The 27,659-nt window shown below is 39.6% G+C and overlaps 1 protein-coding gene across 2 annotated transcripts; it reads right to left on the bottom strand.

Annotated features, from left to right (window-relative positions):
• Positions 1-27,509, bottom strand: LOC111566614 (FYVE, RhoGEF and PH domain-containing protein 5-like). Of its 2 annotated transcripts, none has more exons than XM_035946836.2 (21): positions 27,248-27,509; positions 23,760-26,292; positions 18,728-18,881; positions 18,129-18,187; positions 17,993-18,023; positions 16,209-16,360; positions 15,876-16,032; positions 12,640-12,730; positions 12,466-12,516; positions 11,949-12,007; positions 9,598-9,669; positions 9,337-9,405; positions 6,726-6,809; positions 6,455-6,534; positions 6,141-6,234; positions 5,807-5,944; positions 5,584-5,686; positions 4,027-4,163; positions 3,801-3,899; positions 3,484-3,638; positions 1-1,892 (listed from the first exon to the last, which is right to left on the bottom strand). In XM_035946836.2, the coding sequence occupies exons 1-21, from the start codon at positions 27,255-27,257 to the stop codon at positions 1,856-1,858; spliced, it is 4,365 nt and encodes a 1,454-aa protein (XP_035802729.2). In that variant the 5' UTR covers positions 27,258-27,509; the 3' UTR covers positions 1-1,855. The 2 variants fall into 2 exon arrangements, with proteins under 2 accessions (XP_035802729.2, XP_023123076.2); XM_023267308.3 differs by having other exon boundaries at positions 3,774-3,899; positions 27,248-27,508.
• Between the last annotated feature and the right edge of the window lie 150 nt (positions 27,510-27,659).

The following is a 27,659-nucleotide window of genomic DNA, read 5'->3' as shown; positions in this document are numbered from 1 at the left end:
TAAACGTGTATCAGTGGCTGGTTTACTCCTGACATTTGGCAGCTACTCAGTTTTAGTTATTTGTAAAAGAAATCTACTATACTTTTGACTGCATTTACAAAATGTGCTGACAGACAAAAAAGATACATTTTTCCATTACAAGGATTCAGTGAGAGGGAACAGGTGCATTGAGTGTGGGATGACAAATACTTAGAAAAAGTGTCTGTAAGTAGTAAGTGTATTGTGTTTTAACCATTAGCAACATGGGCCAAGAAAACCCAAATGAGATATGTGATGAAAGCACAAGAGGAGGGAGAAAACAGAACTGGGGCTAAAGAGGGAGAACAGAGTGATGAATGATCTGTCCTCTATGTAGGACGAGGTGTCTGCAACTTTTCAGGAGCCCCAGAAAGCAAACTTTCTGCCTGATATAATTCTGGGTCAGGAAGCCTCAGGGGGAGATGAGAAGCAGAGCAGGCCTGGCCTTTCTTTGGCCGCACAGCTGACTGGTCTGTGTATCACTCCGTCCCCGGTGTCTTCCCGAGCAGATCGGAGTACGATCTGAAACATTCGTCATTTGTCAGTTTCATCAGATCAGGCCACACATGATCCACATGTCAGCCCACACACACTATTTTCATATAGATGCTACAAGTGGATTGCAAAGAGTACAGCAAAATACTGGTCTTCCATTTTTAATGTATGTGCTGAGATCAATCTACAAGGAAGCATTTAATGTTTAGTCCACCTGCCATCTAGAGGACATGAGGAGAAAAAAAGGGAAAACACAGACAGTGTTCCCATCATTATAACCTCCTTTACTTCTTTTAAAGTTCCAGTGTTGTAAATAAACTACATAAATCATTAAGTACAGTACAAACTCCAAGACACTGATTAAGTAGATCAGTGCAATCAATGATTCATGTCTCATTCTATGTCAACATATCTTTGCACAGTGGATAAGGAGTCTTTATACAAATTCTAAATTACAGTATATTTATTATAGGAATTTAAAATACTAAGCATGTTCCTGTCCACATTTTGGAAATCTTTGCTGGAGGTACACTCATATTCATATTCATGTTCAGTTCAAAAAGCACAATAACTACTGATTCACTGGCAATATCATTTCCAACAATACAATACATGGCACTATTACATGTATAAAATTACTCATTCTTCGATACAGCCTGCGCTTTAAAGTATTAGTCATAAGGATGCTTCAAATCCAGTGCAAGAACACATGATGAATGAAGGCGTAACTAATTCATTTTTAACTAAAGATGAGGCCATTCCACATTTAGGCATCTCTCAGTGAGGCTGAAATGTGTTACTATTTTTTCAGCTTCCATGTAAATTACAGTAAATGTGTGTGCAAGCGTAGCTTTGTTCAGTTATTTTTAAATGAGTTATTTATGCTGTCTTAAAATATTTGACCTCTCCAAAATAAAGGTTCAATTATAGAATATTTTTCTTTTCCAGAGTGTAAAAATAATCCACAATGTTTCATGTGGTTCGGAGGAGTGATGCTGATCAACTGCTGGGGGAAATTACAGGTGGCATCAATGTACTGTTCCACTCTGGCAGGTATCTGGGCCAACGCCTCTCGTGGCTCTCAGCATCACACCTGCTTCAGCAGCAGGCAGGGGACACTGGAGGTTGAAGAAGTAGGTGAATGTGTCCCCTCTCAAAGAACACAGCGTCTTCTTTTCTCCTGTCTAGCAAGGCCAGTTCCACACTTGCAGACATGATAAGGTGGTGTCTGTTCCCTATCGTTCCTTTTTGGTTTCACAATCAGTCATTTTTAAGGACGCAAGTTTGTAGCAGGAGAAAGGCAGCAGACTTCTGTTTTAGAAACCCTCCAGTGTGGCTGGTTCTATAAAACTGTGGCTTCCTCCATGGCGTCTACCCACCTGTACAAGGAGCAGGTATTAGAATAGGAAAAACACTGAATGAGCGGTAGCTTTGCTAAATGACTGATTTACCTAAAAACTACCATTTCATTGCCTGTCAGGAGGACAGGTGGCTACATTACTAACTGAGCTAGTTTTATAGCTTTGCCCTAAATTTAAAAAATTACTATTTTGTCCTAAAGATGTAACATTTCTATTTCTGTAAACACAGCCTCCAGAGAAAGAGCTGAAACCCCAAATCTGGTGATGCTCATGTTTCCACATCAATTTATGTGATCATCTAGGAGTGAAATAAAACTCAGTGACTAATGTGAAAATTATAAACTTAAACGTGACTTTTTTTTATCCCAGAGAGCATAACTTATGAATAGCAACCGATCACTCAGTTATTTACTCTGGCAAAGACCTACAGTGTGTAAGTCTTGTATGTTTTCCCCTTTCATTGCTTTTCAAAATTGAATCATGTTCAATTTAACTGGGGGTTTTTTGACTAGCATTTTGAAGAAAAAGACTTTTTCATGGTAAAGTTAAAACAGATTTCTACATTACATTCAGTAATGGCAAATAATTATAAATATAAAAAAGCAAAATAAGTGATTGCATAAGTATTCATCCCCTTCATGTATGTAGTAGATGTACATTTGGCTGCTGTTACAGAGCGGCTCAGTAAGTTTATCCCCATTCTTCTTTGTAAAACTGTTCAAGCTGTCACATGTCATGGGGATTGAGAGTGAACAGCCCTTTATAAGTCTGCCCACATTTCTAAATTGGACTGAGGTCTGGACTCTGCTGGGCACCACTCCAGAACATTCACCTTGTTGTCTATAGACCATTTCTGTGTAGCTTTGTCTGTATGCTTCAGGTCACTGCCTTGCTGGAAAACAAATCTTCTCCCAGGACACAGTCTCTTGCAAAATGCATCAGGATCTCCCTATACTTTGCTGGATTAATTTTCCCCTCTACTTTTACAAGCCTTTCAGGGCCTGCTGCTGAGAAGCATCCCTACATCATGATGATGATGCTGCCACCACCATGCTCTACAGTGGGGATTGTGTTTTTTGATGATGTGCAGTGTTTGGTGTCTGTCAAACATAGCATCTAGTCTTATGCCAAAAAGCTCAATTTTGTTATTATCAGATGTAGGTGCCTTTCTTCTAAATCACTTGACACATTCACTGCACTCAGATAATCTCCACTTCATTAACTGTGTGACTTCTAGCACAAACTGGTTGCATCTGCATTGAATTAGGCAATGTATGCAACCATTTATTTTACATTTTATATTTTTTTATTAACTGACTTTACTTGGTAGAAATATATTTTGATTTAATGTGAAAATTATGCTTTTCTGTAAAATCTCGTCATAAAAGTAAAAATTAATTGACCATGATTCAGTGTTGAAAATCAATAATACAGGAAAACTTCCAAGAGAGCTGACTTTTTATAGGCATTTATAGGTGAGCCTGGAACAGCATCCATATACTGCAGCAGCAGTCCTTGTGTTAGTACAGTGTTTCAAACTGCAGGATGACTAACAGTTTTGTTCCCTTTAAAAATTTATAATCAGCTATCATGTAATTGTGTGTCTTACCTCTGGGCTGTGTAGTTATCCTCAGCTTTAAAAGTGTAATACAAAGTGTTTTTGTGGTAAAGCTGGAAGACACTGGCCTCCTCGTCTCTCTCTGGCCTGTCTGGAAGCTTCACTGTGAAACCCAACAGAGGTAAACTCTCTGATGCTACCTTCTCCTGCAGACAGACATTTCATCAGGGGAAAAGAATTGATTTTACCACACAACACATAAAGTAATTTTTATTCAGCAGATGGCTGTAACTGTGAATGTGTGCAGCTCAGGTTAAAGGGGAGTGCATGTTTCCCCTCACCTCTTCGGCTCGGTAGGTGTAAAGCACCTTGTCTTTTAGAAGGAACCACAGTTTCTTCCAGTTCCTTTTGCTCTTCTTGCTCCGCTGTAGACTGCCACTAATGGAGCCTTCCTCTGACACCGTCACCTGCAAAACAATAGCAATGTTACAAACAAAAAAATGTATGGCATAGCTGTCTTCGACATAAACTACACATCAATCTTTACAGTGCTAGGACTGTAACAAGAAAGAAAGGCACATTTTGTAAACATACCTGGTTGAAGGAGAGGGCGCCTTTCCGATGTCTCCAAATATTTGGAGGATGAATGTTTTGGAACACAGTAGAGAGAGGACGACTGGAGCGGCTCACCCGAGGGCTACCCTTGGCTGACAGTGCAGACACATCTCCTCCTGCAAAGACAAACAACTTCCTTTCACCTAAAGTGGAGTTCAAGTACAAGACTATAACCTACAGTGACAAACTCTGGAGCATGACTGGTTGACTGTAATCTTGAAGCAGAAGCAGCTTTGTTATGAATGTGTGGATATGCAGGAGTGACAATGAGATCTAAACATTAAAAATAACACTAATAACGTGGTGTTTACTAGGGCTGAACAATTAATTGTTTTCAAATCTAAATCACAATTTGAAACAATATAGTTAGCAAATTGCAAAGGCTGCAGTCGGGATTTTATACAGCATGTTACACTCAAGGTTTTAACTCATGTCTAAAACATATTACACAGTGAACATTGAACTAATGCATAAACCATGAAAAACAAATCACAATGTATGACATTTTTCCATGGACTGAAATCAAATATACATATTTTTGCTCTGGTTATTTTAATGCCTGACACATTACAAGAGCCAGTCCCTACCACCTACATACACTAATCAACCCCCTGACCTGACCCACAACCTCCACTGCAGGATGTCGTAACCATAACGATGACAAGGTGTTCAGTTGCATGATCTTCAATTATAACTGTAGCAGCTGAGTGCAGTGCGGTCAACACAGGTTCATTTCCTCGGTCACATTACCTGCTCCACTCCCAGATTACACTGAAACACCCTATAGTAAAAACTATTTGTTGTCATGTCTCCCCTAAATTCTTTTGTTATAGAGGTATCTTTGGTCTGGGGTCTGTTTTCAGCAGCACAGATGCTATTAAATGATTACAGAAATATTACAGGAATATTGCAGGCAGCTGGATGTCTCCTATTGCTCTTCTGAGACTACACATTACTATTATTTTTATTTTTGTATACTATTCTTCAATTCTATTCTTCTGTTTTTGTCTATTTTTGTGTTGTGTCTTTTAATTTCACTATTTTATTGTGTTTTCGTTCAGATTTGTCTTTTAGTCATTGTGTTTTATGGTCTGTTAGTGTAACTGTACAGCATTTGTTAACTCATATTGTTTCATAAATAAATTTGACATCAACCTTAATAATTTATAGCCTGGCTGCAGAGAGACGTGTGATAGATGTAGGTTGCTTTATAGTTCAGAATTGTAGATTATTAACAACCAGAGTATACCAGAGGGTGTGTGTGTACTCAATGTTTCCATAAATCATCTATGACTAAGTCAGCATGTTGATTTGTCATTTTTTGACCTGACCCACTTCAACCGGTGATATTTTCTATTACAGTTACCGGAATCCACCCAATCCTGCCTGAACCTGCCCGACCTTGCAGGTTATGCGTCGATCCACTCATCACTACTATGTTGTGGTGCAATTCCCACTAAAATAATGATGACCACTAAAAAAAAAATCAACTCACAGGTAGACTGGCAATGAGTTCAATGTCTTCAGTTTTCTCACCTCTCTTCTTTAACTCGCTGTAACAGTGATCACACACTTTAGCCATGCGGTCTTTCATGTATTTCAGTGGATATCTGTTCCTGGAGCAGCTCCGACAAACAATCTGCGTCAAACAACGTAAAAGAAACATGTACATTAAGTAAGCTCTAAAAATATTCAGTGCATTTGGCACACTGGTGAAAGGTACAGTCTGTTCAAGCACTGTGTTTTGTGCGTGACTCACTCTTCCGCAGCCATGACAGTGGTGTCTGCGAAGAGTGAGGCTGAAATCTGAGGTGCAGTTCATGCACATCATCACTTGTGAGACGGGAACAAGAGTGGGAGCTTTTTCTCCAAGAGACAGCCGGAGACCATCTCTGGCCTAGGACACACACACACACACACACACACACACACAAGCACATGCACACATACACACGAGCGCACATACATGCACACGCAGGCCATGAGGTGTGACGTAAGTATCATTCTGGTCGGTGCGCATAATCATGATTGGAAAAAAAATGTTGGCAGATGATTCAAAAGGAATCATCTGTTAGGAGGCAGGATTTGCTCACCTCTCCTGAGCAGCTGAACGCTGAAGAGCCTCTTGTATGTTCAGTCACAGCACGATTAAGAGTGTAAAACCAGTCTTCTCTTTCAAGGAAGGAACTACAAAAAAACCACACAAACTCACTACATCTTTTCCATGCTAGTTCAGAGGTTTCCAAGACAAAATGTGCAGAACATCAGCTGTAGCAGTAAACACACATCAAGTTTTTGGTTATAAAGGTTTTAGACTTCTGTGATGGAGAAATCTTTTTTTTTTTTGTCACTGCCATTATTAGATAATATCCATCATTTTAAGAGGACACAGTACAGTGTGACCCACCTTGCAGACAAAGTGATGGAGATGTCTGTTCCCTCTATCTTCAGTACGTTTTGGGCATTTTCCATAACGGGTTTAGTGACCTGGATAATCAGTCAGGAAAATAATAAATGAGAGATCAGACAGAAAGACAGAAAATTCCATGGCTGTTTCATGTATATGTGGTAGAAAGACTTTAAAATTCAGGTCAACTGTTTGAAGTTTTGAAGAAAAATAAATGTTTGATGAAATATGAAAAAGATCAGAACATTATGTGGATTGATGAAAGACTGACCTTCATCCCAGTGAGTGACAAAGTGTTCTTCAGTCTGTACTTCCCATCCTGCTGAGGGTAGGTGTACAGCAGCACATCATTCATCTGAGAACACACAAATATAACACTAAATCTGCAGCACAGATGAGTCTTACATGAATACAGAGGGCATGTTATATCCATATAAAAGGATCAAACAAACAAGATAACATAATCAGCTGATCTGACTTCATTCATGTCATGTATGTGCAGCAGTTCTCCAGGAGGTGTCACTCTTGGTTAACACAAAACTCTATTTCTATCAGTTTGCGATTCAGCTGGAAAATTTACACTGAAGCGCTTACTTTCAGAAGAACACTGAACACTTTGAGTTACACAGTAGAAATAATTGCAAGTTGCTCTGTGCCGTACCCACTCAGTTCCCCTCTCAAAGAAATCAATGACCCACCACCACCATTTCCACTTTAAATGGTGGGCAGAAACTTAAAATCCTCCTCCATATGAAATATGTTCAACGTTAATTAATTTAGATGTTCAACAGATTGATGTACTGTATGTATGTGCAAACTCTGACAATAGAAGACTGTTTTCAGATTCACCTGCTGAAGGTGGCAAGTTTTGATTTTCAGCTTCAGTAAATAAATGTCCTCAGAGTCTTACGGATATTCTTCAACGGAATACCCAGCCGTGACAGCATTGTGAGCTTCAGCAAGAAAAGAGTGCTGACAACGTCTTTAATTCACATGTTCTTATATGATGTGTGGACAGCTGAGACATGCACCAACCAGAGACTCTTGCAGCTGCAGAGGAGTGTCACAATACACTAGGAGACATCCTCTGTCCTGCACTTAAACTTTTGGAATTACAGATATTTACATATTCACAGAATTAGAATTTTACAATGATGGAGAACAGGAATAATGTAGGGCGTAATTGAGATAATACATAACAGACACATAATTATTTCAAGAACAGCATTAAATATGTATGTGTATCAAAGGTGTCATACAGTCAAAATCCATTGTTTTGTGTGTCCTACAAACTTGCACATGTAAGATAAAAGCTGTGAGAATATGAAGACGCTTATTTCTGCCACTGATTGTATACACATAGGTCAGAGCTCCGTGGAAATTGTAACGCAGAGCCACAATCAGAAAAGGTGGAAACTTTAAGAATGGTTTGAAACCAATAAAAAAGGACCAGAAAGGTCACTGTGTTTTCATGTCACCTGTTGTGCTGAAGTGCAACCCAAAATTGAGCCACTGTTTACATCTGTTTGCTTCTCTCCTGCTCTCTGTGCAAACATAGACTGCTAAATTCCTAATAAAGTTGTTCTCATTTACTTTTTTTCCTTTTTCTGTTTTCAGCTTGATAAGACGACATGTTAACCAGCAGCGCTACAGACACTGGAGCAGCCCATTTAGAACAGCACTAAAACCAGGGTTCCACAGTGATGGTAAAACGAACCATCTTTGTTTTGATCTGACAAATTTAAGACACATTCTGGGGACGTGAGACTTTCATTAATTTGCTGAAAAGAGGCACAATTTAGGACCTTAAAATCATGCATGGAGGAGATCCATGGATTTAAAACCTTTAATCTTCATGATATAACATAAGTGGGATACTTCAGTAAATAGATATCAAACTTGATGTCAACCTGCGCCATTAAACTCTGCATTATTTTTCCAACGCATCATTTTACTCTCTGTCCCTGTGTGTTTTAGTACCTTCTTTTAGCAAACTGCCAGCTCCTGCAGACTTGCTTTATTATATTCTCTCTGGCATTAATAACAGCCGATAACACGTGATCATCGTCTGGGTGGATAAACCGGTACAACAAAAGCTTTGCAGCATTGATTGTCAAGAAGAAGAGGCATTTACGAGCTTTTTTAGTGTTGAGCCCAGACCACAAATTTCAAAAACTCCACAGGAGGGAAAGCAATGCAGTTTGATGATGCTCTATGGATAATTTGTGAAGGCGTTTCATTTTCTAATCTCTCTTGATTACAATATTTTAGAACTATCTCTGTGTAATGATTTTACAAAATTAATGTTTAGTGCCGCCTGTAATTTATTCTTTTTCATCTGTGTCCTTCAGGAAATAAATCTTGTGGTGTTGAACCATCTCTGACAGTTGGTGAAGAATAACCAAAATGATGTCATTACATAGTTTTACATACAACTTAATGAATAAAATCCTTGTCCCCTTCCTCCTCATGTGTCAATTAACTCTCACATCTCTCACATCATGTTCGTGACTCTACGTTAAAGGAGCTCAAGACATATTAGGCTAAGATTTAGGTGACACGATTAGCATTGTGAAAGTTCTACATGGATCTTTCAGTTCAAAAGGAGCTCATGTTGACCTTCCCTGTGCTGTCAGTAAAGAACCCACTCAGGAAGTCAGCATTCAGAAACATCCTGCCAGGAAGCCCTGCTCTTAATAGCGCAGTCTGGACATAGAAATAGGCCAGACAGAGAATTCCTGACTGTATATTATAGACTGATTTATTATAGGCTATGGAAGAAATTCTGATTAAGCAATCAATAATGTAAAGAAATTAAAAATAATAAGACACTCGCACATGTGTCTGTGTACCACTAACTAAAACCACAAAGCAGCATTTACCAAAAACAGATGGCGGGGCTGTCGACTCTTTCTGCTGACCTTCATCAGGGTGCCCTCCTTCACAAAAACCTGAGGAGAAAAAGAGGATTAAATCAAACTGATCCATAGAGGGCATCTGCAGCAATTAATGATATTTTAGACCAGGCTGGCTGGGGATTCCCAGCTCAGTGACTGTGTAAAGGGCAGCACAGGGGTGGTGCAGGGCAAACAGGGTGGGCTGGCAAGATTCAGGCAGAAACAATGCTGTTATCAGAATCCTACCCTGCCAGGCTGAAGCAGGTCCCGCTGGCCACGAACACTGTACTCTATGTTGACCAGACGCAACAAGTTCTCCTGAGACACAAAAGTAGGGATGAAAGAGCATTGCCATCATTTTCCTGTCCGTGTCAAACTATTTTTTATTTTGATATGCTCCTTTTATTCTTAGGCATGCAGCAGTTATCACTTGAATCAGACAGACATAACATGTAGTGTTTACTGTGGAAGACTACGCAGAAATGTCACTCCTTGGCACGTGACTCTAGTATCTACTGAAGAAAGTCTACAGAAAATGTTGCTTTAGGTGTGTATATTGGCACAGTGGTGCATTGAGCTAGGCTAAGTGCTAACCAACTTCAACATGCTAACAATGTCACAATGACAATGTCAGCATGCTAATGTTTAACAGATATGTTTACTATAATAGCTAATTTAGTTTGTTATGTTATGTTAGGATTTTTCATCTCACAAAGGTACTAATAACTGAACACTGAAATTTGTTAGGATTTTTATCTCACAAAGGTACTAATAACTGAACACTGAAATTGATATTACATATGAGTGTTATAATATTGATAATAATAACCATTTAATGTACAATGAATCCATGAGTCATGCTTGACCTTTAAAAGGGAAGAGATGGAGCTAAGCACTAACTCAAAGCTCTGATGGACACAGACAGTTCAGGCTGGAAAGTTTTAGCCGCGTACAAAAAATGTTTCTTCTTCTACACATGCACACACTAACAAAGATTGAGTTTTGGCCTTGATACAAACACATTCCTACTTTCTTATAATGTAACAATTAATTTTACGGAAACTGCGAGCTCAAGGTTGTTTGAGGGAGAAAACCATAATAATCCTCCCTAAGGGACACCTGCATCCTCCCTATGAGATATCACTAATGGCTGCATCACATCTCAGCTAACAATGGAGTAATACAAACTGGTAGAAAGTGGGAAAAAGTTTGCAGGAGGGTTCGCCTCACAAGGTGCAACTCCTGGGGATTGGATGAATCATGTGCCAAGAGATATAGACATATCTGTGCACCAAGTAATGGGAGAACTAAGTCTAAACCATGGTTTATCCCAGCCTTAAGCCAATCACATTTCAGTATTTGAATTAGATGTTTATATCTATGACCTTTCACACAATACTAGACTGAATAAAATGTTGTGTTCACTTTTGATTTTACCCTTTTCTGGGAGGCTGTTCCAAACAGAAAAGCTAATTGTACAAGATTCTTTTGGGACACTGATATTTAGAAAATAAACAGCTTAATTGGAGAGACGTGGTTTGTCTTCTATCTCAAAAAACACATTCAAGAGTTATTAAGCTAACAAAGCATTTTAGAGAAAGTACATTTGAGGTTAGTTAGTTTAATAGTATTTTTGATCATAAACCAAAACAAACAAGCCACAAAATCAAAATTCTGACCTGTTGATAGCACCTGATAATGGTTTTAAATGTGTATACCAAATTTCACGTCAGTCTATCTAATGTTTTTGAACCATTAACAAATATATGAAAACTACAAATGTCAATCTCATGACAACACTAGGTGAAAAGATCATTAAAGTCACAAGGATATATTATCTAAAAAACATGACTATCTAGAGTACCCAATTTCAGTTTAATTTATCCAATAGATCTTTTTCACAGCAGCCATTTTAACATGATACAGTAAGTAAACCCAGACGTTTCTAATCATGTTAATGAAGGTTTGTGTTTTATTAATGTGTCTGGTAATACCTGTGTGTACGTATGATTTTATGTCAAAATGGCTTCTGTGAAAAAGATTTCTAGTGTATCTAGTATGGCTGTTGAAATATTTCAGTCAACATTGCCACCCTTAAAAATTCATACATTATAAAATCGCTGTGGGTGTTCTACCTACACCACAACATGTTTGAACCACATTATATGACTGAATAAAGAATATCAGTGTGTTGTAAATATTAAACATGTCAGTGGACACCACACACAACCACACAATAGTAACTTGTCAGTCACAAGGCATCCATGTCTTACATACAATCCATGGCCAGACCATGACCTCCTAAATGTATTGTAAAGCTAAATATGCTTCATATTTATATTCTAACATTAAATATCATTAAATTTTATTGTTGGGGTTAAAATGTGCTTTTAGTTGAATCAAATCTATAGTGACACAACATTTAAAAGAAAGCAGTTAACTCCCCAGCTTGAATAGGCATATCAGCTTACATTGTTGGCTACATTTGCATGAATTTCTCAGATATGTGCTTTAATGTGTGTGATCTGAATGAGATATGATTCTGGATTCTGGCAAAAGTCTGTTTGTTGGGTTCAAGAGTTACATATGTGACTTACCCCATGCTTTAAGCTGTCATTTACTTGGTCTGCGATGTCGGATACGATCGCTACAGCAGCTGAATAAAACAGGACAATGGCAGCGGGATCAGGAAAGGCATTTCTATATATCAAGACATGACTATACCCACAACATCTAAAGATATGTATCTTTATTTCTAGTCTACAAAGTCAGGAGTCTGGACGTGTCCACATACTTGGACTGAGGTGGCTCCCTTATCAGAGATACAGCAAGAGATAGTGTTGCAGCAACTTGCCTTCTCATGAATTACACATTACAGTTTTCAGACAGAAGAGAGCTGGAATGACTGTCTGGTGGGTTTCCACCACAAACAAAGAAATCTAAATTGGCTCTCTCATGGCTATGTCTTCATGCCAAATGAGCACAAATAAATTCCCAGTAAACACACAGAGCCACATACAGAGGCCAGCAAGAGTCTCCTGTGGCTGAGAGTGAGGGTGGACAGGGCAGCCTCTGTTTGCACTGATGTTTGTTCCTGCAACATGTTTACTGTACCTTGGGTGTCTTCATATTCCTGGGAATCAGGGGAGAGGTTGTTCAGATAATCTGTAAGAGGAGTGAAAGAAATCCATGTCTCCAGGGAGTAAAGTATACAACCATGCTCGATGAAATAAATTATTTATTCAGGAAGGATACTCTTTGTTGTAATTTAATGAAACCTTGACTCACCGGTGAGGAGCATGCGATACTGAGCAACACGCACGATGACCTGCAGGAGCTGGTGTTTAACAGAAACCTTTTCCCCTGCCAGACTCTGCTCCTGAGACAAACCAGACAAATACAAACTTAACATTTTCTATGAATCACTGCTGCCCTTTAGAGCCACATTTACTGGAGAAATTCACATGACCTTTAGCCAAACAATATGTTAGATTAACTGAAACAGTCGAGCGTTCTCAATGAAATCGTGAAATACTTTGACAAGATAATGAAAGTTGCACTGACAAGGAAATTATACAGCAACAGTGGACCTTTGAGGAAGACATATTTTAAATGTGAACAAGGGCCAATAACCCAGACTGCCAGTCAGCACAGCAGTGTGTGTGTTTTTTTACTCGTATTAATCATGGTTTGAGAACCCGACTTTCTTTTACAAGCAAAAAGCAAGTCCCTATAATATAGATATTTAAATTTTAGTTAGAAAATTTGGCGTAAGGTTAAGGTAAGGGTTAGGCAGGTGTTATATGTAGAGTAAGTCTCCAATAAATGTAATTCATTATGTCCCTTGAAGTGATGAAAACACAACTGCTTGTGTGTCTATACTTCTGTCTGTCTATTCTACTATTCATATAACTTTGTGAGGACCAATTTGAGTTATTGTGCAACAATGCGCACAACTCTCTCTCTTTCGAGATGCTATTTGATACTGCAGGTATTTAATTCACTCAGAAAACTCTTACTGTATAAACAGCTAGAAGCAACAATCTCAACAGCAAACAGCTCCTGTTAATGTTATGTTAAAAACAGATTACATTTTTTATTAGTGAGACTCATTAACCTGAGTTGTTAGTCTGTCCTCATCTCAGTAAGGTTTTCATTTTATGAACATTTCAGTTTGAAATAGATGTGAAATTGTAGAACAAAGTGAATGGGATAGGTATTTCTGATCTTGGTGAGCAAACTGTGTCTTTCTGTGAGGCTTTTCCGCCAATATTGGTGCTGAAATGTGAACAAAGTCTTCCACAAGTTCAAGCGGTATGTGCCATTTTGGTAAGTTGACAACACAAAGTTCAGACTTGTGCCATGTTGAAAGTGACACAGAAATGTCACCAGGTGCAACCTAGTTAGATTGCCAGCACAACACAAACGCAGGGCGCTCATTCAGACATGAAGCCAAGATGTTTACTTGTTATTAGATCAATGGAATGGAGTGTATATCTGAAAAAGGTGTTTGGCACATAAGATCCACCTAAACACTGTTACAGACTAAGTACACTTTCCATGGCACAAACTCCTCAACGTCTTCATTACAAACTGCTACACTGTAAAAACTACTCAGGAATAGCTTGAGGAACACGACAAAGAGATCATTGCCTCAATCTAACCTGCAAACTCAACAGGTCCCAGTCCAATCATGCATCCACAAGATGCTCCAGAACATACCCAAACCAGGGACGCCCCAACCCACATATCACAGGACCCAAAAGATTTGCTGATAATGTCCTTGTGCCAGACACCACAGAACAATTCAGAGGTCTTGTGGAGTCCATGAACCGAAGGACCAGGGTTGTTTTTGTGGCATGAGGATGATCTACCAAGTATCAGGGGAGGTGGTGGTAATGTTGGGGCTTGCTTTAGGTTTTTGTGGTCCTTAACAGTATATTGAAAACAGTTGTCAGAGTTTGACAAACACATCTAACTCAATAGTATGGGGAAACTATTCTGTCAGCAGTCTCGCATTTAAAAGGGAAACAAAAAAAGCTTACTACACTGGCATCAATATACAAAGTGCTTAAGAGAATCTGAGGACTTTTAAACAGCGGTGCTCCTAAATCAGAAGTAAAAAAAAAATGCCCAGCTCTGCAAAGAATTCCTGCCAACTCCTGTCCTCAGTGGTCTATAAAATGGAGGCAAAAATATTGAAAACTCCTCCTTCTATAAATGAAACAAATACACACAGTGCCACTGGATATTCATCTATAATCCAGCTATACCATTACAAAAGGCTGTAATAGTCTGTGCCACCAACCCCCGAGGAGATTTAAAAAAGCAGTCCTAACACTGAACTGTGGAAGACACTCAACGCAGCAGCTGACTATAATATTAGACTGTAAATGAAACTGTCGACATTGAAGTGATATTACATTTTTTTTTGCTGAGAATCATTATAGCCTTTATTGTATGTTTTAAACTTATTTTATTGGCTTCTCTAGCAACATCTCTTGCTGACTGGTTAGAAAAACAGTCTTGTGTCTGCTCTGCTAATTGAGGCTAATTATAACTCCCCACTAAAGGGCATCTGTTTGACGATGTTGTTGAGCCCAAAAAAGCTGTTGGGAAATGCAACCTACATAAATTTTAAGAGACATTTGGTGTTTAAATTGTTGTTCTGAAGGCTCACGGCAAATGTATTAGTTCTTAGCATCTATATTTTTCCTTTGGGTGACATGGAAGTTGCTTTTTTAACTGCCACAAGCAATGTAGCAGCTGCTTTAAATTTTTACTTTTATCTATTTAGCTTCCTGACTTTTGCTTACACCTTTCAAAGGTTTTCTTTTCTCTCTCTCGCTCACACTTAATGCACCCAACTGTCTTTTGTTATGGCATTTATATATTAGATTTCTGCTTTGCCAGCTGGTCACTTACCCTCAAAAACAGAAACGGGTTTTCAAAGGTTACAACAAAAGTGTGGCCACGAACTTGAATGATCTTTCTCATCTGTACAGTCCTGGATGATCTTAGTCAATTCAGATCAGTCCAACTGGCAACTGTCTAGCTGCAAATATAATCTGCCAAACACGCACAACAAACAGAAGCAAAAGCTCTTTTGTTTCTGATGTCATTGGCCTTTTACATAACTCAATGTGATTTTATGTTGTATTTGTTTTCTGTTTATTATTGTTTGGATCATGTGGTTACTGCTGACTGTATAATGATTTGCCCCTCAGGGAGAACAAAGATATCCTTCAGTCTAGAATAGGTTCACTACATGATAAAAATGCTGTACATTAAAATGTAGGCACAGGAAACAATAAGGAAGCTTGGTGGTCAAAAAATGTATTCATGGCAGTGTGCTCTCCTACAAGAACATCTTTCTGATGTGGTATTCATTCATATCAGAGATTATTTTTAATTTTAATACACTATTCAATTAGGAGAAAGGTGGAGCTACCTTCCGTAACAAAACTATATAGAGTGTTCTGTGTTTTACACGTTTGAAGTTTGAAAAGCACTGCAGGTCTGACCTCAAACTGTTGAACGATGGCTGCAAAGGCAGACGAAGTTCGGCAGCTGTCCTCCAGTAAACTCATGCTTCGATCATAGTGTCCGATGTAAGTGGTAAAAACCAGGAACTCTGCCTTCCTTGACAGGAATATATCTGCAATCCTCTGTCTCTCCCCCCTGAATGAAGAAATAGAAGCAGGAGTATGAAGAGGAAGCAGCATGTCTAAGATATCAGATTGCTTTTTGAGCAGCATTATGGAGGAACAAGAAAGAGTATTGTAGGAAATTATGTGTTTGTATGGTTGTGTCAGTATTTCCTATTTAACAATACTAGATTATGTGCCACGTCTCACCAGTATCGGATTCGATTCTCCAGCTCAGCCAGTATCGTGCGATGCAGGCTGTAAACATCTGGCAGCTCATTGAGAATCTCTCGAAGTCTCTCATCATCCAACACAGGCTCCCCTTCATCCCCAACCGTCGACCCCACTGCTTCCCGAAAGTCCTGGCAAACGGCGGAGTGTAGAGGAATGGATGTTATTTTATAGTTTAGGTCACAGTGCTTATAAAAAGTATTCAGCCCCATTTTTCTTCTTTTATTGTTTTTCAACATTAAATCGAGGTCAATTTAATTAGGCTTTTGGGCAAGAATTTACAAAAAAAGGCTATTTCATGTAATAGTGAAAACAGATTTCTACCAAGTAATGCCAATTCATTAAAAATCTTAAATGTAAAATAAGTGATTGCGTGAGTATTCACCACCTTCAAGGCAGTATTTAGATGCACATATGCTTCAGGTTATTGTCATCCTGAAAAACAAATCTTTTCTGGTTTTCTTGCAGACTGTTTCAGGTTATCCTCCAGGATTTCCCTCTACTTCCTATAAATGCTGCACTCATTTTACCCTTCACCTTTAGAAACCTTCCAAGGTCTGCTGCCAAGAAACATGTCCATATCATGATGCTGCCACCACCATGCTTCACTGTGGTTACAGTGTGTTTATGAGTGTGTTTATGATTATGTGCAGTGTTTCATTTCCACTAAACATAGCGTTAAGTCTAATGGCCAAAAAGCTTAATTTTGATCTCAGCAGGTTAAAGAACCTTCTTTCAGTTGACCCCAGAGTCTTCCACATGCCTTATCGCAAACTGCAGTAAAGATTCAATACAAATTTTATTCAACAGTGGCTTTCCTCTTTGCCCCTCTCCCATTTCTTAATAATGGATTTAACTGTACTCCAAGGGATATTTGGTGACTTTATTGTATCCATCTCCTGTCTCATGCTTTTAAATATTTTTTTTCACAAAGTTGCTTGGAGTGTTCTTTTGTCTTTATGATGTGGTGGTAGACAGAAGTACTGATTCACCAGTGGTTGGACCTTCCAGATACAGGCGTCTTTATATTACAGTCACTTGAGACACATTCACTCCACTCGGATGATCTACATTTTACTATGGTGTGCACCTGTGTAAAATTAGGTGAGTCATTTTAAAGTGTTTAAATATTAATCACTTATTTGACCTTTTATAATTTCAATCAACTGACATGACTTTGTCGAAATCTGTTTTCACATTGACATGTAGGACTCGTTCTTGTACTGTACATCATTTTTACAAAGCTTGCAGTTTCTCCAAAGTCTGCATTTTCCCCCCAGTCTTCATTCCATTCCTCCGCCATAGGATAGCTGATATTATCTGGCGGCGGGGAGCACAGGAGCTATTATATCAAAGAATCTCATCATCTCTTGGAGCACTGGAGCATCAGTGGTTTAGGTCACTGTTTTAATCCCTACACAACAGGAAGCAAAATGAGAGAGCAGGATTTGCCCCATCTTTATCACCACCACTGATATTCACCTGAGCAAGGTATTTAACTTCAAACTGCTTCAGTGGAGTTACACAGATCACACTGTGTCTGCACTATACAGCTTTTAATTGTTAATGCAAATAAAACATGTCAAACAATAATATATGAATTGCATTTCTTTTATATGTAACTCCAAGTGGAAAGGGCTCAAACAGCAAACTGTAGCACAATGTAGAAACTAATGTAATTGCCACCCATACTGAATATCTGGACACACACGAGACGTATATTGGATTAGTCAATTAAAAGGGGATACAGATAAGTCACTTACTTCCTGGAGCAGCTTCAGGGCCTTTACATGTCTGTGGACAGATAAATAAACATAGAATTTAGCAGGATAGTGGTGGGCAACTGAATACTTTTGGTAGATAGGTATGTTTGAAAAGAAATATATATTTTCAACTTACAGTCTCTCCGTGTCTACCAGTTCTTTCACGATGTAAAAAGCTCTGGATCGACCGTCAGGCTGTAAACAATCATAATATTTACATGTAATAAGCCCAGCGTAAGGAGAAACTAAAGCATTTTGGCACGGGTTCAACAAATATTGCTGGCTCCACTCTGCACATCATCTCTAAGCAGCAATCAAATTGTAAATAATGAACAGTAGCCCATTAACCTCCATTAACCTGCATTAAAATCCAAGCTTGGAGGGCAATTTTGCTGCTGCCCAAGGTGAAAAACAGTTTACTTTGTTTTACTCTGCTCTGTTCTTCTGTTATCGTCTTAATTTCTACTTAATGGAAAATGTGACACCTACTCTGTGGAAATTATGGTATAAGATTAAGCTAATTAAATTACCTTTTAATAGACAGTGGACTTTTAAAAATGAGAGTGAACAAGAGACAGACGTTAAAGAATAAGGAATAACGATTTAAAAAGTTGGCCTTTTGTACAGGAACTATAACATATTAGGTTAGAATTCTGCCATTCTAACACTTTAACTTTTCTAAACATAAATAGTTACATCTCTACTCAAACTCAACATGCATTTGTGAGAACTAACCTGTCTGTCATAACTGTTGTCCGTCCCTCCATCTTCCTCCTCAGAGGTGCGTCCTAGGTCTTCCTCACCCACCATCTCTCTCCCACCATCACCCACTGAACCTGTTCGTGGACCAACAGCCATCAAACACACGTTGTAGGCTTCTGTGTAGGCACTGTGGGAAGAAAAAACAGCAGCAAAATGTAATATGGTGTGCAGACAGGCTAAGCAATATGTATGCAGAATCACATTAAGAAACAGTATGGTAATTTGACAATTTGGAAGTCTTCAAGCATTTCAGTCAACTCTAAAAAATACTGACACATGACTAAATGAGTGCATAAACAGGTGAAAGTATTATTGTGAAGTGTCAAGCAGGACACAACTGACTTTATTAAGCTGCCCTGATGGTATTTTTGCATAATTCATGCTTTGGAATTGTCCAACACAATTTCCTGTCAACCAAAGTCAAGTTAAAAAATGCAATGTGGTGACCGCTTAAAATGAAGCTGTGACTACTTATGGTCCCCCAGGATGGGCTCCAAGCTTAGTGTGGACATGGTATGTTGGAATATCCATCTAGCGGTGTGTCTGTTTATTATGAAAACTAAAGCCAGTAGCTGTTTAGTTTACCTTAGACTTGTTACAAGACGAAACAACTAGCTTAGCTCAGTCCAAAGGAAACAGAAACTGTCTGCCAGCACATCTAAAGCTCAACAACTAAAGCTAGGGTAGGTCATTGGGCAAGAATTCCTCAAGTAACCTACCTTTCAGCATATTGTAATTCAAGTGATTTTAGAAGAAACTACATCTTCCCTGGGAAAATTCCACCCATGACTGGACATTTCAGCCACTCAAAGTTTTTTTTTTTTGACAAATTAGGACAGATGGTATAAAGAGCAACAAAGTCTCGAACCGATGCAATGGGATAAACATAAAACTTTCACTGAGGAGAGCAGAGTTTGAATCCTATGTTCATGTGTATTTGTTGAAGAGAGCCTACAAAGGCTGAGATTCTGATTTTCTGTGGGAAAACCAGTGGATTGCTCCCTGTGATCAACTGAGGCAGTGTCAGTAGTAATGTAGTGATTGTACCAAACCATCGTGCTGAAGAGTGAAGCACTCTTCAATGAAGCACTCGATTTACCAGGTGGTTGACGCTCCAACCCTCAGCTATGGTCATGATAGTCAAATTACCAATTGTAGTATAGATTCTTGGGAACTTCTAAAGAAGTTTTCAGTATTTGAAAAATCATTTTCTTCTGTAATATATGTTATCTATTTTGGACCATATTTTTCATGGGATCCTTTGGTAATCTCTCAGATCAGATGTTGGGAACCAGTGGTTTAGTCTATAAACTGGCTTTTTCTCCTCAATTTCCCACAGTAGTTTTATAATATGATCTATATTCTATCTTCATACCTCCATTCATGTGAGAGTAAATCAGACATATTTCATTGAAGCAATTATGCCATCTCTGCAGTCCTTTACGGTCCTGCACATTGAAATATCACTATAATAAACATATTCAGTGTTAGAAGTGAATGTGAAAAGATAAAACATTGCAGGTCTGCAGAAACCAATAAAATGATCCTGAAAGGCCTGAGGAGACAACTGTACCCAACCAGGGACACATGATGGTATTTTATGCTATGAGATTGTCTTCTGCAGGGAACCAGAATGAATATGCTAATGGCTGCAGCTCAGTGGGGAAGGTAAGTTATGCAAATAAAAACACGTCCTGAAGTTGCACTGATGAGGCTGTAGTCCTCTATGTGACCAATTGCCTCACTATGTTTCACTCCAAGCACCAGTGGATTTAGCCCCACTGAGATGTAAATTAGCTACATATGAAGAACATATGTGAGCAGTTCAGGACACATTAGAGCTACATGGCCCATTACTGCTTACTGGATCAAACTCTGAATGAGATACCAGGGTGCCTGAACCACAGAACTCCATGAACAGTTTCTATATTGGGCTTTGAGTTTGCTACCAAAGAAGTGCCTCTGTCACTTCTCATTAGTATGAAGGCTGAAGGCGAAATCTATGGAGATAAATTACAGACGGAGATTAAAAAAACATTACTTCTATTTTTTCCTTAGGTTAAGTTTTCAGTAAAATGTGGATGTGATAAAGACACTGACAATCTGCAAACTATCTGCTAATATTGCTGCTTCAGGCTGTTGTAAAATTAACAGCCTCAACCGCTGGCTCTGCTGTCCGTCCTGATATTACTGTGCTGTGATTACAGTCATTAGAGGCTGAGACACATTGCAGAGAATCATATACCATATCCATAAGGTTGTTTTTGTTTAGCATTGACACTGAATGCTGAAGGAATTACCTGATTAATTGACTGAACGATAATCAACTATTTTGATAACAGTTGATCAAATCATTTGGGTGTTTTTCTCAAGCCATAACGACTTTTCCACCCTTTATAAAAAAAAAAATACAATAAAATAGAAATACTGTGAGAAAAAGATGAGTAAGAGCAAGACTGCCAAAAAAAGTGTTAAAATAGTGGAATATTATAAGGTTTAAAAACTGTTAAAAGAGTAAAAATAATGTCAAATATCTGTAAAATAATTATATTATAGGGTACTTAAATACAATAAGAGTTGGATTTTGTGGTCACACATTGTAAAGGAAAAAAATATTGTTTGTAAAAATACATATTTTTTGAGGTGGGCATTCTGTACAGTTTTGGCTTGTTTATTTGTACAGTCAACATGTAAATGAATACTTTTTTGTGACTTTACTAGATGTTAGCTATAATTTTGCAAAATGGGTAAAAATCTGGAAAATAAGCAAAAAAAGTATAACTTCTCAATCCTTAACACGCATCCTTTCCTTTAAAAACAGTAATAATTCATAGGGAATTTAAATAGACTAAACAGGGTAATTTTAGGGTCAAACATTGTAGAAGTCTGAGTTACCCTTTGATGGAGATGCTATTTACAGGCAGATGTGTAGTAGATCAAATGATTCATTTAATAACTTCCCTTACAGGTAACAGGGAGGTAGTAGGGAGTCCAGCAGCTTCTTCAACAGGAAGCAAGAAAACAGTCCAATGACAAAGGTCTGTATTTAGAAAACACCCTAAAAAAGCAGACACGACATCTATATGTTTTTAAGGCAAAATGGCCAAGTGGTTGCCAAAATCTAAGTAATTACTACCTGTACAGTCATGTGTGCCCATTGTGCCCATTTTAACTTTGTGCAGGTTGATATTGATTGATTATTGTCCCTGTTTTTGTTTTTGTTTTTTAAATGAAATATGTATTGACTGCTTCACTGAGAAAGACACCAGTGTGAAAGGAAATAAATTCCTATGTCTACAAAGACAAAATAATTAATTTCTTTGAGGAAGAAAAAAATCAGAGAGGATGAAGTCATCATGTTGCTCACTTAAAACTGATGATCAGAAGCACCGACAGAATAGAGTACTGGTTAAAATGTTTTGTATTACATATACTTTGATGTATTTTACCTATATATGAATTTGTAGTTTGAGGATACACAAAATACAATATTTATTCTCACCAGAATCAGTATTTTAGAACCCTAGTTGTACGGTTTAACTTGCAAGTACAGTACAACACACATGGTGAACGTGAGGAGAGAGAAGCTCTGTGGTGAACAACTGCTGACTACTGAACACAGTGAGATTGTATCTCAGCCTGTTGTTCCTGACTGGCTGGAGATGAGCAATGACTCCAAAATCCTCTGACTATTAATCATGTTGAGCAGCCTGTATGATATGGGTCCAGCCAGCAGGAATGCAGGGGGGATGGGTTAATGTCAGCCCAGCATGGCTGATCATACCAACAAATAGCACCACAACGGGGACATGAGAGGCTCTACTCACAACAGCAGCCCAGGAGGAGCCTGTTCCTGCACCTAAACAGATGATTTATGAATGAGACCAGCTTGTTTTTACTGAGATCTGAAGAGACCACCCCTACGCCTGCATTTCCTCCTCTCCCACCCAACATGCCCCAACGACACACAGACACATCGCAGCTGGAGTTTATTAAATCTCACCGCAAGGCAAGAGGGAAGCTTCCTCTGTACCACTGACCGCCACATCCATGTCCGCTGCGATCACAGCATCAAGGGACTGCACATAATAAATAGTTATAAATCCTTCTCCCTAGGGACATTGTTAAACACACACAGTGGCCAAGATGTAATAAAAAAGGCTTGTGCTGAGTGCAAAAGGTGGCAAGACTCACTAATATTATGTCCAGCAGCATCAATCTTCATGAATACATACTTACACACAGACATGAGTATTATTGGCCTTGGTAGCAGTGTGGCTCTCTTCTCTCTATGTAGGCCAGTCAATTGCTTTGGTTTTTGATAAAAACAGCTAAACAACTTACATCAAATTTCATATAAAGATTCATGAAACCCAGATGTTGATATTATATGGTTTTGGTTATATTTTTTTCTGGTACCATCATCAGACCAAAATTGTACTTTTTCAGTGATATCTCAGCTGCTGGCAACATGGTAACAATGGCAAGTATCACCACCATAGCATTGTGATTATGAGCATATTAACATTAGCATTTAACTCAAAGTAACACCCTGTGAAAATACAGTCTCACAGACTGGCAATAGACTCATGGGATGAGTTCCAGTATCCAAGCTACAATACTATCTATGAGTATGCTAGAAAAGATTTAATACGTCCCAACACAGGGCATAGTAGTATGTGAAAAATATCCAAACATCCTACTACATCTGGTCAGATATATATGTAAGCCAGCAAGCTTTTCCAGCCACACTCACCCACAATCCTCTGTCAGTTATGTCACATATTCATGATGTCTTGCACAAGTATAAACAAGATTGTGCCCGCAGAGACAGATGACATCTGATTTCGTACTAAAGACTGTGAAAGGTCAAAACTTAAGTTGCAATATTATGAAAAAGTTGTATGCCTACTGCGTGACTTTGTAAGGGAAGCTGCAGTACGTACTTAAAGAGAAAAAGAAACAGTGTGCAATTTGGAGCGCAGCCTTATTCTTGTTCACTTACCTTTCTGTTTCCTGTTCAGGTGACTGAGTTTTCTTTTCAAATCCAGGAAGGCTGCTCATGTCCACATAACCGTCCGTCTCATTGGCAGAGGACAGCACTCGGCTGGGACGGTCAAAGAAGCCTGTGAACGGTGCCTGCCGAACAGGCCTCCGCTGTGGCACCTGAAGGTTCTCGTAGTCGGAGCTGATGGGAGGAACATTCTCATAGTCGGAGGTATCTGTGTTGGGGAAGGAGATGGAGCGAGGCTTGGTCAGGGGAAGAGGTGTGAAAGGCACACGAGAGCGATCCTCGAATGACTCCACCCGGACGACGCTGCGATTGAGGAAGGCCACGGCGTTCCCTTTCCTTTTGCTCTCCTTATACAACAAGAAGGGGGAGGCCGGATCAGGTGAACCTTGAGGTTTGCTGGCTGAGAGTGAGCTGAGCTGTGGTAAACTACTGATGCTGTGTCGATCTAAGTCCAGCAGTCTGCTGGGTGTGTGGTGGCTGGATTCTTCTGGCGATTTAGAGGAGGATGGGTTGACATCTACCACCTGCTTGTTTTCTGTTTTCCACTTAAATTTAAGCATCAGGAAGCGCTTGATGGAGGATTTCTTTTTCCTGTTTTTCTCTGACGAGTCTCCCTCAATGAGAAGTGAGGGTGAACTCTTTGTAATGGGCCGCTGGGTGATGTAGGCAAGCTCAAATGGAGGAGGGATATCCACTACAGATGTAGGGGTGGATACAGCACTGGACGACAGAGGCGAGCACCTGGAGAAGCTTTCGGACGAACAGAAGGCACCTCTCTGTCTTGGTGATCCTTCCCTGTAGACACCCAGAGGCATGTCGTGTCCCTCCATGGAGAGGGATCGAGGATACAGGGACAAATAGTGAGGTTTGGAGTAGCTCTTGTGCCGTGTTGAGTTTAACATGGGGCTGCTGCACAGTGCAGATTGTCCAAATCCACTCATGTAGGGCTTCTGAATGAACTGCACTCCCAAATCCTCCACATGATTCGTATTCCGTTGTGACACAGAGCCGGATCGAATCCCCGTGGCTCTCCTGTTGAAAGGAAAGACACCATCAGCCTCCAAACTGTGACCTGGCTCCTCATAAACATGCTCATCGCTGATGTCCTGCTCTGTATCAGTGGTGTCATCCAGAAATGGCACAATGTGACCCTCCAGGTCGTCCTCGTCTCTGAAGACGTCAGAGTCATTTGGGGACAGCAGCTGGCTTTCTGACACAGAAGAGGTCAGCGAAGTGTCGGTGTCCTTTGGCACTGAGATAGAGACCAGCCTGAACCTCGGCTGGCAGTCCAAGTGATCCAACACATCCTCCACCGCGTGACTGTTGAGTTCTTCAGTTTTCACAGACATCCTTTTCTGACATGTCCTTACCTTGTTCTCATCACCATCACCAGTACCTTCAAAATCCACAGAGGCCACACATTGTGCATTTTCTGCTGTTTCCTTATAGTTCCAAGATGATCCTCCACTGCAGTTTATAGAAGAAGTCTGTTTGAGTCCACTCTCCAGTAGTCCATAAGCTTTGTCACTCCTTGGCATCAACTCTCTGTTAATAATGTCCTCTGAAGAGATGTAAAAAGGCTCATGAGCTGGATCACGTACTAAATCAGCATGTTTCTTAATGGCATCACAGACCTTTTTTTGGTCTTCAGGAACAACGTTATTAAAACAAATGTTCTGCAGGTTTTCATCCCTTTCCTTCGTCTTATGGCCACACCTCAACTTCAGGATGTTACAAGTGAAACCACAGTCAGAGGCTGTTTCTTTTTCTTCCTCTTCTGTTAGAAAAACATGTTGGGTGTCAGTGTTTTCTTTGACGAGGAGACCCGACTCATCTGTGAGAGACTCGGTTAAATCATCTGCTGTACTTCCGTCCTCACTGGTTGGGTTGTTTTCCTGCTTCTCCTCCGTGTCTTGTTTTTCAGGAGAACAGCAGCCTGCCTTCTCATCAATGCTGTTAACAGAGAAGTCTCCCACTGAGAGGCCATCTGTGTCAGCCAGCGCCTCGCCGGCATCACAACCTTCAGCATCCATGTGCTCCGTCATGTCGGTGTCGATCATCTCCACCGCCTCCTCAGAGTCACCTGTGAGCCTCATATCGCTCACCCAAAGTATTTCCAGAGAGTCCTCAGTTCGAGCACTATCAGTTAATATCCAGTCTCCATCCATCTTCTGCATCACTTCTTCTTCTTTCTCCTCCTCTGTCCCCTCTCCGTCCTCCGACCCCTGTGACGCAGTCTGTAAATCGGTTTGTGATGATTTGAGGATGTAGGCGTTAAATGCGTCTATAATCACTTTGTTTGGACCGTTCTCTGTCTCCTGCTCTTCATCGACCTCGTTATCTGAAGTCGGTGAGCTGCCATTACTGCAGCTTCCCTGGTTGCCATTAAGCTCCAGTATGACTTTAGGTTTTGGGGCTATAGAAGGTTTAGGACCCCTGGCTGCAGACATTAGAGGAGGGGGCTGCTTCAGGCTGGCGTGACAAACAAATCTTGGCTTTGGAGCAACAGAAGGTTTGGTGCAGTCTGAAAGAACAACAGGAAGAGGAAACTGTAAGATTATGCACTTTAAAATAGCTTACAGGTCATTTGTATTGTGTCCCTGTGACCTAAAAATGCTCAAAGATTCACAAATAATAAAACCAAAATGGCGTGTGTCACATTTAGATATCTGCAAGGTCACAGTTTGACCATTGTCTTCACAATAACTCAAAGAACAAACAGTCAATCTATAGTACAAACCAGTGCAAGTTAGCTGGGTGCTTAAGCTTCCTAAAAATACAGTACAGCTGCTCAAATTGCAATAATTTGCTGCCATAAAGATAAAATAAAGGGTTTTAATGGAGAAATGTGCACTTTAACACCCTTCGAGAAAGAATACAGAAAAGTCTAAGGGATTTCCCTGACTCACTTCCTGCCATTCAAGGGAGAGAAACCCCTGTCAGGCTGCCTTACTGCTTTAAGAAGAATACTTTATATACACCAAGGGACAATTTTGTAATTCATTTATATTCAATCAATTTAACCTGTGGACCAAAAATGAGCACTTACAGAAAAAGAACTGAAATTAGACAATTATGACTAAATCTAAAACTACAATACTTGCAGTTAATATTTGATAAAAGGCAGCTTGGGTTGGCTGAGGATTCAAGAGGTCTATTTGAGTTTTCACGCCCAAAATGAGCTTCATTCTTTCTAAATCATCTTCCTATTCTATCAGCAGGATATCAAGTGTATAATTTACCAACACTGCACTGCCCTCTCCTATGAATAAAAGCGGCGTTAAGGACACTTTTTATTTGCTTCACATCCTGTTGCTGTCGCTGGATTCATTCACTGGGACGCTAAGAAAAGGAGCAGAAATATCTAAAAATGTGACTAAAATTACAACTTAATGGAAAAAAAATCAATAGGCCACTAAAGACAGAACACAAACTGAGGTAAGTAATATGATCAGTGACTTTAAAATCAAAAATCTCACCTGTGTTCATCCTTGCGCATCGAGCATCTCCAACATCTCAGCCAACAATGCAGGACACTTTGAAAAAACATGTAAAAACGGATCCGGCGGTGAACTGAGCTGAATTGTCCAAACACAGAAAGAGACTGATCCAGCTCAGCGAGTCCTCCTCTCAGAGGGAAACGCTGCTCAGCTGATCGCGGTGCGTCCTACAGCGCACAGGACGCGACTGGAAACCAAACGGAGAGACCTCGATCCACTTCCAGCCTGCAGGATCCTGAACAGCAGCAGCCACGCTCAAGTGTTCAAAACGTTAACATCCGCCTGCAACAGACACACGCCAGACTGATCAGTATTTTAGTCTAGTTGTTACAGAGTTATAAGGAAATGTGAAGGCGGCGGGGATGTGATTTAGATTTTGGATGAGATTAAA

The sequence above is a fragment of the Amphiprion ocellaris genome, chromosome 5 (assembly GCF_022539595.1).
Source record: "Amphiprion ocellaris isolate individual 3 ecotype Okinawa chromosome 5, ASM2253959v1, whole genome shotgun sequence".
In the NCBI taxonomy this organism is placed as follows: Eukaryota; Metazoa; Chordata; class Actinopteri; family Pomacentridae; genus Amphiprion; species Amphiprion ocellaris.
Note: the sequence above shows the minus strand (reverse complement) of the source record. Positions and strands in the feature narration are given on the sequence as shown.

Excerpts from the sequence above, each read along its gene's own strand:
- LOC111566614 (XM_023267308.3), bottom strand. Across the intron at positions 6,810-9,336 it reads AGCCCCGCCATCTGTTTTTG|ATGAATGATGTGCTGCTGTA; the intron begins GTAAATGCTGCT and ends GTGTGTTCTCAG. Across the intron at positions 1,893-3,483 it reads GATAACTACACAGCCCAGAG|GTGGGTAGACGCCATGGAGG; the intron begins GTAAGACACACA and ends CTCCTTGTACAG.